At 38.5% G+C, this 12857-nt stretch overlaps 1 protein-coding gene across 1 annotated transcript in view; it reads left to right on the plus strand.

The window, feature by feature from the left end:
- The window catches only part of MRPL3 (mitochondrial ribosomal protein L3), a 44450-nt gene that overhangs the window by 18897 nt on the left and 12696 nt on the right, over positions 1–12857 (plus strand). The window contains exons 7-8 of the mRNA XM_082839740.1: positions 11203–11311; positions 12717–12794. Of these exons, the coding sequence (XP_082695866.1) occupies positions 11203–11311; positions 12717–12794 (187 nt within the window). The remainder of the gene's footprint in view (positions 1–11202; positions 11312–12716; positions 12795–12857) is intronic.

Below are 12857 nucleotides of genomic sequence, written 5' to 3' on the forward strand. Positions count from 1 at the left end.
GCAACTACCGAGCCTGTGCTTTAGAGCCCGCGAGCCACAACTACTAAGCCTGTGTGCCACAACTACTGAAGCCTGCGCACCTAGAGCCCATGCTCTGCCACAAGAGAAGGCACTGCAATGAGAAGCCCACGCACTGTGATGAAGAGTAGCCCCCACTAGCTGCAACTAGAGAAAGCTGGCACGCAGCAATGAAGACCCAACTCAGCCAAAAATAAAAAAATTAAAATTAAAAAAAATAGAAATAAATTGTTCAGTATCAGTTGTTAGAATCCACATGATCTAAGCTAAGCTTAACTCCAGATATCCGCTCTTGTCTATGTGGCTTGCAGGATCTTAGTTCCCCAACCAGAGATCAAACCCCGGCCCACGGCAGTGAAAGTGCCCATTCCTAACCACTGGACCACCAGGCAATTTCCCAGCTCTTGTCCATTCTTGTTTCTTGTTCTATCAGCATAGATGGTAGTTTCACTGATTTATGTGCCTGTTTTGTTTTTGGAATATTCTGACTGAGAACTCTTTGAAAATGAACAGTGGCCCAGTGGTGCTCTGGGTTAACCTTAGAATCACAGTGACTGAGACAGAGCAGCTTCTTATATCCAAGGAAACCAGATAAATCCAGCATCAGTTTCTTAAATGCGGTCAGATATTTCTTCACTTCCACATTATTACTGCCTACTTTTAAATACAGGCCATTGCACACAGGTCCTAGGGGCCTTAACTTTTTAATATTTATTTATTTTTGGCTGTGTTGGGTCTTCGTTTCTGTGCGAGGGCTTTCTCTAGTTGCGGCAAGCGGGGGCCACTCTTCATCGCCGTGTGCGGGCCTCACTATCGCGGCCTCTCTTGTTGTGGAGCACAGGCTCCAGGCGCGCAGGCTCAGTAGTTGTGGCTCACAGGCCTAGTTGCTCCACGGCATGTGGGATCTTCCCAGACCAGGGCTTGAACCCATGTCCCCTGCATTGGCAGGCAGATTCTCAACCACTGTGCCACCAGGGAAGCCCAGGGGCCTTAACTTTTGATTAGCTATTTCGAAGTGGAGTGGGCTAGGTTGACGGTGGAGTAGAGGAAAGTGGGGCCTCTTTAAAGAGACTGTGAACCTTCCTCTTTTTCTCCCTGCTTCCTGATTGTTGCGAACTCATTCCTACTTGCTGGGGCGTCTGAAATTACTGGTCTTTTGGAAACGTTTGTCCTGCCTACCCTTATGAAGAAGTCAAAATATTGGAGCTGTAAAGCTTTGGTTTGAGTAATTGGGGAGACGTGTGTGTTGTGAATCAGATGGTTTTACTTTTTAAATGCCTGAATTATTACGTATGATAAAATGCCTCACGGTAATTTGTTAATTTACACACAGTTAATAATGTGTGCATTCCATTACATATTTTACAGGGTAAATGAGATATTCAGGAAGCCCTGCAAAGTCGGATTCCTTTGTTAGCAGATGCTCTGTGGCAGTGTTTGTGACTAGCTTGGGTTGGAGCCTAACCTTTCAGTGCCTGTGTTCACTAGATGCTTTCATTTCATATGCTACTGTTGGGTTTCCTTGGCTTCCTAAAAGCTATTTTTAAAACTTCAGGCTTCTCCTTGTGAGTGTAAAGTGGAAGGAGAGTGTGTTGGTTTTGTTTTGTGTTTTAAGATCATGTACCTAGAAAACAAGAGTGTGTACAGCCATGTGCCAGCCTCAGGACTAGATGGCTGATGAGAGCTGGGAGAGTAACTAACCCTGGGATTTAGAGTAGTTGACATTCAACTCTGGAAAAGGGGTGCCTGCATTTGAGAAAACCCTCATTGTTGTGTGGGTTGCAGTACCGTTTTCTGTTTGACTTTGTGTAGCATGTGCACTGTACTCTGGTGTGCGTACCTTTTCGGGGTATTACTTGAGATCAAAATGAAACAGACTTTGACCTTTCGCTAAATGTTGCCAATGGCTGCAGCTCTTGGAGCTGGCATGTTATTACGGCCTCAGGATGCTTGTAAGTGCTTCCGAATTTACAGAGCTCTGTCCTCATGTGGAGATGTTTTGGATTCCTCCTGGATGCAGGCTTATTAGGTCTCAGCTACACCCAGTCCTGGTGGAAGCTGTCTCTGCTGTTGACTTTCCTGTGCATGTGTACGTGCACGCACACATGAATTTGCTTGCTTTTCTTTTTCCTTTTTAAATTCTTTTACATCCTTTCCCTGATGCTTCTCATTTTTTGGACAGTTCCCCCCGCTTGTGTTTTAGCCCTCGCAGCCAATGAGAATGTTTTTTTTTCCTTGTTAACTGTAAATAGAACCATTATCTTTTGGACATAGGCTCTGAGTTCTTGCAGTCTCTTGCTGTGGCTTACTTACAGCCAGAGATTTTCTACCTTGTCCTCCATTTTCAGCCCCTGTTTTAAAATTTTGAAACTTCTGGGCTCCATTGTCTTTATTATTAATCCTGTTACAGGTGCAAACACTAGAGAAAAAATGGTGCAGTGACATGGTTAGGTCAGGTGAGGGACATGGGTTCACAGCCTGGAGCATCATTTCCCACACTTCAGTGGGCTTCACAATCTCCCCTACCTCCACTCCCCTACCAATCTTCAGATTCATTAGATCTGGGGTAGTACCTGAGAATTTGCATTTCTAACAAGTTCCCAGGTTGTGTGGATGTTGCTAGTCCAGGGACCACACTCTGAGAATCACTGGACTGGAGAATAGTCAGGAACTCACCGGTGGACCTTCTTTTCCTGCTGCTCCTTTACCCAGCACAGAGTCCCAGTGCCTGCCTTTTCTCAATTCTACTCAAATTATAACATGAACATCTGTTTTAAAGCAGGCAAGTCTAATTAATCCAGTTTCAAATAATATTGTCAGTAAAAGCAGGCCTTTGTATTACCCACATTTTAGTTAGCATGAAACTGAAAACTGGTCTCCTTAGTAACTGGCTTCATCATCTCCTTTCCATTAGAGATGAATTTGTTTGAGACTTTTTTCTTAATTGAAATTGTTCATTTTTCTCATGTTGTAATAGTGATATTTAATGGTTAAATCTATACTTATATTTCAAGTTTTTTACCTTATACCTTCAGTTTTAATTGCTGGATTAAATATACTTTAGAAATAACTAACTAAATAAGAAAAATTAAAATGGAAAAGTACTAATTTAAGAAAATACAGTGTTAATAGAATCTTTCTACTTCAAGAATGAAATTGTCTGCAGACATTTTCCTTTTAGTGACTAGTAACTAACAGTAGCACCCTCTTGAAGGCTTCCTTAAATTTTTAAAATGTTCCTCTTTTAATGATTGCATTGGGAAATCTGCTTACACTGAAAGATACATTGTATTTACCTGTGCTGAATTTGGATACAATTTTCTATATAAATAAGTAAATTTACCATTGTTGCATTAGAGTGTGAGGTGAATATATATTTACTAGAGTTCTTTTTAATTTTTACTTTTAAACCAGAAATAGTTTTTTATCTAAAAGGTCTGAGTATACAAATTTAGATTATATGGGAAAGATCTTTACATCTAATACATAAAACCATTCTAGCAGAATAATTTTTCACAGTTTTCATTATGCTATAAATAGGTAATAAGGCCCAATCTTTGAAATATGTCAGTTTTATATAATTTATTCTAAATAAAATTTAAAGTGTAGCACATATATTGATACGTTCCCCACACCACCACCACTACCCACTTCCTATACTAGGACCCTTTTAAAGATTATATTCTTATTCTGTAATTATATTCCACCATAACTTCTAATAGATGATGGGTTTGGGGGCCTAACATTTTCCCTTTCTTTCTCAGTTTTGAGGAGGAAACCTCTCTAGATAATATATAAAGAGTGGGTGAGATAAAGTATGACTGTTGATTCTACCCTCAACATAGGATGTTTAGTCCATTGTTTTCTGTTGAATCCTAGCAGTGCTTATTTTAACTTGTAGAGTTTTTCTTTTTTTAGGGAACGAAATCAGAGAAGAATTAAAGTAAGATAAAAATAAAACTGTAAAAATGCATTCTGCAGTGTTTAGGAGAAAATGTTAGGTCCCTGTCTCAAAGGGCTTGAAGGACACAGGTGGTGATGCATCCATAACGGTGGGCATGGGGGCACTTTCCTGCCAGGTGTCTTACTGAACTTTGAATTCATGACAGTGGCAAGCCTGAAGTAATTTCTTGAATCCCAGATTGAAATCAGAAAACAGCTCATTCAGCTACTTCTTTCTGAGTGAAAGATAATCTAAAACGCTGTCTATGAGTCTGGGCTAATGAAAACAACCCATATATTTTCAGGCACAATCATATTACTTTAATAGCAATTTCTGGCGTAATCTTACTATTTTTGAAGTTAACAGTATGCTTTAAATCCTCATTACCCTTTGGCCTCAAAATAGAAAAATAGGTGCTTACTTTGATAATGTTATCCGTGGTAGTAAAACTGAAAGGAGTTGGGGAGAGTTAATTTGGGTTCTTTCATTAAAATATCAAAATGTGTACAGAAATATTGTCCATCAGAGCCTTAAGGTGATTAAAAAGCCAGGTAGGTTCTTAACAAAGCAAAGACTCTGGGCTGTGTGAGCAGTCCTGCACACTGTTCAGAGAAGGTTGCCTGCACATGGTCGGAAGCCTTCCCCACTAGCTTGTTATTCTGACTGGTGGGTGTTTGCTGGGAACTCGGAGGGAAAGCAAGGTAAATGCTGCCTTCAGGGAACAATTGCTCTCCAGCCCTGCACATTTGCAATTTTATTTCATTTTTAATAAGTTACTTTATTTACTAGTTATTCAAAGCAGTAAATTTTTAAGCATACAGTTTTCAAAATGAGTAAACTGTAGAGGGAAGTAGTCTCTAAAAAATAATCCCTCTTCAGTCAAGTCAAAATGAGTGTCTCATCAGCGGTGGTCTAGGGAAAGCATGGATCTACTTCTCAGCAGCTCTGTGACCTAAACAGCTTTCTTAACCTCTCAGTCGCCTCATGTTTAACACAAGACTAATTACAGCACCTACCTCATAACCATGTTGTAAAGACTGAATGAGATAATGCACAGAAGGCTCTTAGCTCAAGATCTGGGACATAGTGAATGCTCAGGACTATTGGCTGCTATTGCTATTGGTGATATTACTGTTTTTTCATTTGTTTCAAAATTTTAAAGGAAAAATCTGTTTTCCTCAATAGGAAATATCTTTTTAAATGAATTAACAACATTAAGTCATTAGGAATTAGATTGTGGTATTTTCTAATACATCAAATTGTTGCCTCTTACTTTAGACTGTTTTGTATAGCAAAGTAGTAGCTTTACAAAACACTCTAGGTGGGCTTCCCTGGTGGCGCAGTGGTTGAGAGTCCGCCTGCCGGTGCAGGGGACACGGGTTCGTGCCCCGGTCCAGGAAGATCCCACGTGCCATGGAGCAGCTGGGCCCGTGAGCCATAGCCGCTGAGCCTGCGCGTCTGGAGCCTGTGCTCCCCAACGGGAGAGGCCACAACAGTGAGAGAGAGGCCCGCGTACCACAAAAAAACAAAAAACAAAAAAAAACCCAACACTCTAGGTAATTTTAAGAATACATAATACCTGCTACATCAGGAATATACAGTGTAATGAGGATGCCCTTGAAATAACTCCATGCGTCTCTGATATGCTACTTTATTTTTGCTTTACTCTATTTCTCAAGAGGCAGTATGACCTGGGTTAAAAGCATGACCAGATACTTTCATTTACCAGGCATTTGACCTTGGGCAAGTGGCTTAACCTCTCTGGATGTGGATTTCATTATCTTTAACATAAGGGTTTAGGAGTAAATGGTTTCTAAGGTTCCTTTTTTTTTTTTTTAATGTAGGTTTTTGTTTTCTTAAGTATAGTTGATTTACAATATCGTGTTAGTTTCAGGTGTACAGCAAAGTGATTGAGTTATACATTACATATCCTTTATCATGTTCTTTTCCATTATGGTTTATTACAGGATATTGAATATAGTTCCCTGAGCTATACAGTAGGTCCTTGTTGGTTATTTATTTTATATTTTGTAGTTTTTGTCTGCTAATCCCAAATGGCTAATTTATCCCTCCCCACCCTTTTCCTCTCTGGTAACCATAAATTTGTGTTCTAGGTCTGTGAGTCTGTTTCTGTTTTGTAAATGTTCACTTGTATCATTTCTTTTTTAGATTCCACATATTCTAAGTTTCCTTTCAATTCTAAAAATCTGTTTCCAAAAAATAATCCCTCAGTTTTCCAAGTGACATAACTCACTGTTTTCTATATTAATGAAGAAGTAATACTCATAAAACTGTTGTGTCTTTCCATGATATTGCAGAATTATTTGAGTTTTTGAGTTTTCTTCTTTGAGAAGAGCAGACTGAACTCAGGACAGCAAACGTCGTGTTCTGGGTTTACTTAGAACAGTTGGAAAATGCTCCCTCTGTAAGAGGACTCAAAGAAATCACTGCACATTTGGCTCTTCGTACTATTGAATGAGCTAGATTTGATGTCAGAAAGCTGTAAGCGGTCCACTCTTAGCGGTCAGTTGTTGGTAAAAATGTTCCCAGATATTGATGGGAGCTTTATAGTTTTTAGACATAAACAGAATACCTGCAGTTCAGGTCATGCTGTCACAAATTCATCCTGGAGAGTAACAGCCATACAGATCTTCCATGCCAGCTTTTAACTGTATGTGATGGGACACAAAGCAACTGGAAGATTCCACCATGACTTACCTGTGTGCTCAGGAGCTGTTTTATATCACTGATGGAATAGGTTTAGACAACAACACTGAGTTGAGTAGAAATTGACTCCCAGCATTTACAGGGATCTTCAGTGGCAAAGGCAAAACTCAGTGATGAGAATTTTGAAGGAATTTCCTTGAGGACTCAGAATGGATGGACTCGAGAGCACTCCTCACCTCATGGACATTTTGTTTTATCCGCATATACAAGTGTATCCAGAACCGTGCAGTCAAAGGCAGTTTCCCACAAAGTGGGGAAATACATGATGGGTTTGTATTAAAAACTTTGTGTCTGCTGGTAGACATTTAGGCATTTGTCAATGTGACAGGGAAATGAAATTCATAGTATACTCTAGAGATTTATAGAATGCAGTTGGAAACACTAAATTATGCATTCTATTCTGCAAGATTCTTACAGTCAAACCTTTAAGCCTCTCCTTGCCTTTTCTTAATATAATCTTCATAAACTTTTATAAAAAAACAAGCCCATTATACAGCATTTGGAAACTACAGGACAAAATAAAGGAAATAATCATCTCTCTTCCTAAGACACAGTTATAGCTAGTAACAAAATTAGTCTGAGTTCTCTAGGTAGGGCACTAGGGTTAGATGCTGCACAATCCTTGCACTTCATGAACTTAAAGTATAGTGAGGAAATATACCCAGAAACAAGGGCAATAAAGCCTAAATTTAAATCGCATCTCTGAGATTTTTTGAGGAAGTTTTGGTTTTAGCAAGTATGAATGCTCTAAATAAAATAAATTTTTTATGTTTTCCTAATTTTCAGATATGTTTCACTAAATTTGGAACTTCTAACATTGTGTTCTTAGCTGATTTGAATTTTCCTTTATTTGTTTTTTTCTGCTGTCATTAAAAACTGCAGCAGAAAAGAGGTGGGAGAGATAAAGTACGTTATGTGTTTTATATCCTATTTAGTAAAGTGAAGGTATTATTTTATGTGACTTGTGAAAACCTTATGTTTGAACTCTGCATGGGTTTGCTAAGTGTAGATTCATTCATATCTTGCTTTTTGTTTTGTTTTTGTTCTCCAGTTGGGCGACAACTGAGAGAAACAACAGAATAGACACCTGTGCCCCCTCCGTGGAGCAACAGGTGCCCTCTGTTCTCCGTAGTCTCAATTCAGCCAGTGATTTGTCACATCATGTGTGTCTTACCCTTTTGTTTAAATGTTATTTATTGAAGAGGCTCCTGTTGTACACAGTATAACAACATGATGTGTTCTAGAACTAGATTGAAAAACAGTCTGTAATTGGCTGACAGTAATTAGCAGTTTCAGGATACCACTTTGATTTTGTAATCGTTTGCTGGTAAAATGAGCTGAATTATCTCCTATAATTTACCTGGAGTGTTTTTTACTGGTGCACACATGCATGCTCTCTCTTTAAGCAGGAGATGAATCAGTTTGAGAACTCAAGTTACCAGCAAACTTTCTACCAAGAATGACCAGTGTTAGAATGCCGTATTTTGAAAACATGCTCATTTTAGATTTGGCATTGCCAGTCCGTTCCCTTGTTTTCTTTAAAGTGTTATTTGCCAGGGCTTCCCTGGTGGTGCATTGGTTAAGAATCCACCTGCCAATGAAGGGGGCATGGGTTCGAGCCCTGATCTATGCACCACAACTGTTGAGCCTGCGCTGTAAAACAACTGAAGCCCGCGCACCTAGAGACCATGCTCTGCAACAAGAGAAGCCACCACAATGAGAAGCCTATGCACCACTACGAAGAGTAGCCCCCACTCGCCACAACTGGAGAAAGCCCACGTGCAGCAACGAAGACCCAGTGCAGCCAAAAATAAAATAAATAAATTTATAAAAAATTTTTAAAAATGTTATTTGCCCAACAATATCATAAGTTCAAATGACTCTTTAGGTACTTCTTTTTTATTTTTAAATTGCAAAGCATTTATTTTTCAAATATCAATATATTCTAAAATTCAGCGTTAAGTAGAAATATTTGTTAAGTTTCTGAAGCAAAATTTCAGTAAAATATTTGATTATCATAGTTTGCCTTCTTAGATGTTAACCTTGCAAAGTTTATAGTGACTTTTCAATGAATATATGTTAAATTTCTGTTTTAGCTCTTTGATCAAGCATAAGCATTATTTTGAATTTTGGAGGCAAAAAATCAATTATGTACAGGCACGCCTCGGAGATACTGCAGTTTGGTTCCAGACAATGGCAGTAAAGCGAGTCAAGCTTTTGGTTTCCTACTGCATATAGAAGTTATGTTTAACACTGTACTGTAGCCTGTACAATAGCATTATATCTAAAAAAACAATGTATGTGCCTTAATTTAAAAATACTTCATGGCTTAAAAATGAACAAAATATAATGCCATTTTCAGCGACATGGATGGACCTAGAGATTGTCATACAGAGTGAAGTAAGTCAGAAAGAGAAAGACATATATCGTATAATATCACTTATATGTGGAATCTAGAAAAATGGTACAGATGAACTTGTTTGCAAAGCAGAAATAGAGTCACAGATGTAGAAAACAAACTTGCGGTTACCAAGGGGGGAAGGGTAGGGTGGGATGAATTGGGAGTTTAGGACTGACATATATACACTACTATATATATAATAGATAACTAATAAGAACCTACTGTATAGCACAGGGAACTCTACTCAATGCTCTTGAGTAGGTGGTGACCTAAATGGGAAAGAAATTTTAAAAAGAGTGGATATATGTATATGTATATCTGATTTACTTTGCTGTACAGCAGAAACTAACACAACATTGTAAAGCAACTATACTCCAATAAAAATTTAAAAAAAAAAACAACTTCATGGCCAAAAAGTGCTAATCATTATCTGATCACACAAGGTTGCCACAAACCTTTCAAACTGTAAAAACCACTGTATCTGCGGAGCATAATAAAACAAGGTGTGCTGGTCAGTGTACTCAATGTGATGTGTTCAGTTGATTAATGTGAAAAAAGCTACATTTAAATTATTCATATACAAATAATTTTTGACATGTGATATGATACTATTCGACTGTTATATTCTATACATATTCGTATTATTTTTATGCTGGTTTCTTGATTTATCTAAAACAAACCATCTTAGTCATGTGGGCTTACTTCAATCCATTACTCTCTGATAATTCTTTGTTAAATGCATAGCAAAGTCCTTGTGGAAATTACATAGTTTTCAAAATCTTTTGTTATTGGTCCTTTTTGTAAATGTCCTGAACTGGGCACTATTTATTTAATAATAGCTAGCTTTATTAAATTAAGGGAACACAGCATGAAAAATATGTTGACATATTATCTAATGAAAGGTGAAAAAAGTGTTCATCTTAAGAGTCTATAAAACTAAGGCTGGTAGAGTCTTACAATTCATTCTAGCCCTTTCCTTGTATCATTTGTCCTGATATATTTGACAGAGATAAACTCTAATGCTGCTTGAACCTTAGTGTCGTTTCTACCTACACTGCATAATGTTTCTCTAGTTAGCAGAATTTGAAAATAGAATGGTTTTGTTTAAAAATTGAAATATTAGATTTTTTCTCTGATTTTATTTCTCCATTGGCTTCTGATTCAAACCTTGAAACCAAGATCCATCTTCTAAAGTTGTTCAGCATTTAGAGCATTATTACTGTTTTATTTTGTGTTCTATTGTATATTGCTGCCTAGCACATTACCCTAAAATACAACAGCCTAAAACAACAAACATTTATTACCCCACAGTTTCTGTGGTCGTAACTCCCAGTACAGCTTAGCTGGGTGCCTCTGGCTCAGGGTCTCTCACGAAGCTGCAGCCGAGGCAACAGTCAAGGCCGTGGTCATCTCAGGGTTCAACTTGGGAAGAAGTGCCTACAAACTCATTAACATGGCCACTGGTGAGCGTCAGGTCCACAGTTGTTGGCTAGAGAGGTCTTTGCTGCATAACTCTCCGTAGGATAGCAGCTGGCTTCCTTCAGAACCGAGAGTGCAGAGATGGGAGCCAGTGTCTTTGTAACCAAGAGTCAGAGGTGACATCTCATCTCTTCTGCCATAGTTTATTCCTTAAGAGGTGAGTTGCTAGGTCCACACAGACTCAAGGGGAGGTGATTGATCGCACAGGGGCATGTGTACCAGGAGGTGGGTTTTTTCAGGGTTTTTTTTTGTTTTTAATTTTTATTGGAGTATAGTTGCTTTACAGGAGGTGGGGGTCTTAATGGTGGCCTGCTGCATTGCTTACAAGTACTTTGAACTTATAAAATGTCCCACTTTTACTGTGTTGTGTCATAGGATTAGGATGATAGAACTGCTTAGCTTGCTGTTGTCTCACAATCTTGAACTAATCATTTTATGTAGAATGAGACTCCAGGAAGGGGTGCAAACCAGGACAGAGATAAAGGCATGTTCATTTGTAGTTTTGCTTCTTTGGCCTTTTCCAGTTATTTGGATAAGGAACGTAGCTAAAAACTCTAAGGTACTATCAAAGTATACAGTTGGGGGTATTTTATCCTCTGTTCATTATGTAAATTCTAATGTTTATCTTGTTCAGTATTGGTAAAGGTTTCCAAGGCGTCATGAAAAGATGGGGATTTAAAGGCCAGCCAGCTACTCACGGTCAAACAAAAACCCACAGAAGGCCTGGAGCTATTTCAACTGGTGTAAGTATAACTTAGTGATCCTCTTTTTAGTACTAAAGATTCAGCTTTTGTGTATATGGTGCTTTAGTCTGTCCTTGGGATCAAGTCACATTATTTGAATCTTACTCCAGATGGGTCCTAATAAGTCACACATTTATGAGTCCTGGCCTTACTTTCCAGAGCCAGACTTGAATCATTTGGTTATATCCTACGTACTTACGGCCAGTGTTCTCAGTACTTGTCTGCCTACTTTCTTTCCCATCTCTGTCTCCCATCCTACACTCTGAAGTCAGCTGTAAGTGAGCAGGGATCAGAATGCCCTGCCATCTTCCCGCACTGGTTCCTTCACAGATTTGTTTTTGCCTTAGAAGAGACCATTGGGAAAAGTTGTCAAGGGCAATATAATGATGAAGGGGAAAGTAATAGAGAAAAAATGGAGAAATAGACAATAAGAGCATAGGAAGGAGAGAAGGAGATTTGTACTGCTAATTTAGTCCTACTGAATATCTCTCCCAGAGGTGTACCATAAAGAGCCTGGGGGATTCTTACTCTTGGCTGGGAAGAGTATGGAAGGGCTCAGGAGTGGCAGGAGTGGCACTTAACTAGATATACTTTTTTGTTAATACTTTTTCCTTTGGAACCATGTTAATGTTTTACAAATTCAAAGTAAAATAAAAATGGGGGGGAATCCATAATGGAATATAATTAGGAAATGAACATAACTATTTCAAATGAGTAACAGAACCTCACTAAAGTGGGGGACTAGAGTGGACTAATAACTCAAGTAACTTGTGAACACATAGTTGTTGGCTGTATACCCAGAGTCTAAATTTAAAATGTACTATGTGCATGTGTTGAGTGTTAGTTAGCCATTCTGAGATAATTTTCTGTGAATTATAGGATTGACCAGATAAGTGAATATATTGATAATGGAAGCCAAGTTTCTCACTATTGGTGGTAACTAACTCTCTCCTTTAGTCACTTTGCAGAAGGATAGTAACAGGCAAAAGCCAGGGTGGGAGAGTAGGACCATTCCAGCAGCTGTGGACTGGATGGAGTCCAAGTCAGTTAATACAGAAGATTTGTGAAAACAGGCTAGGCAGTCCATTTTTTCTTTGAATGGTGGTGTGACATGTTTTTATGTCCTTCTCAGCCATTATTGGCTCAGTTGCTGCTCTCTTGTTACTGAATTTTTCTCCTAAATATGTTCTTAGTCTATATTTTTTTGTTCTAATCTAATTTAGAAAGGGAATTCTCTAGGGGTAAATGTGACTAAATCCATGTTTAGTTCTTTACTGGGGGCTAGCAAAATGGAGGAAAAAATAAAACATTTTAATGACATATTTTATTTGCATTTTGGTTTGATTGGTACTGTTTGAAATTGAGAATACTGCTTAAAAGTGCTACTTTTGTTTCTCTCCTTTAGGATGTTGCCAGAGTCTGGCCTGGAACTAAAATGCCTGGACAATTGGGGAACATAGATAGGACAGCATTTGGACTGAAAGTAAGTTTCTGGAGTCGCTTTTTATAGGAGTGGTTAAATTAGTGCCTAAAGGCAAACGCACCA

Source organism: Leucopleurus acutus, assembly GCF_964270905.1.
Source record: "Leucopleurus acutus genome assembly, chromosome: 5".
Classification (NCBI taxonomy): domain Eukaryota; kingdom Metazoa; phylum Chordata; class Mammalia; order Artiodactyla; family Delphinidae; genus Leucopleurus; species Leucopleurus acutus.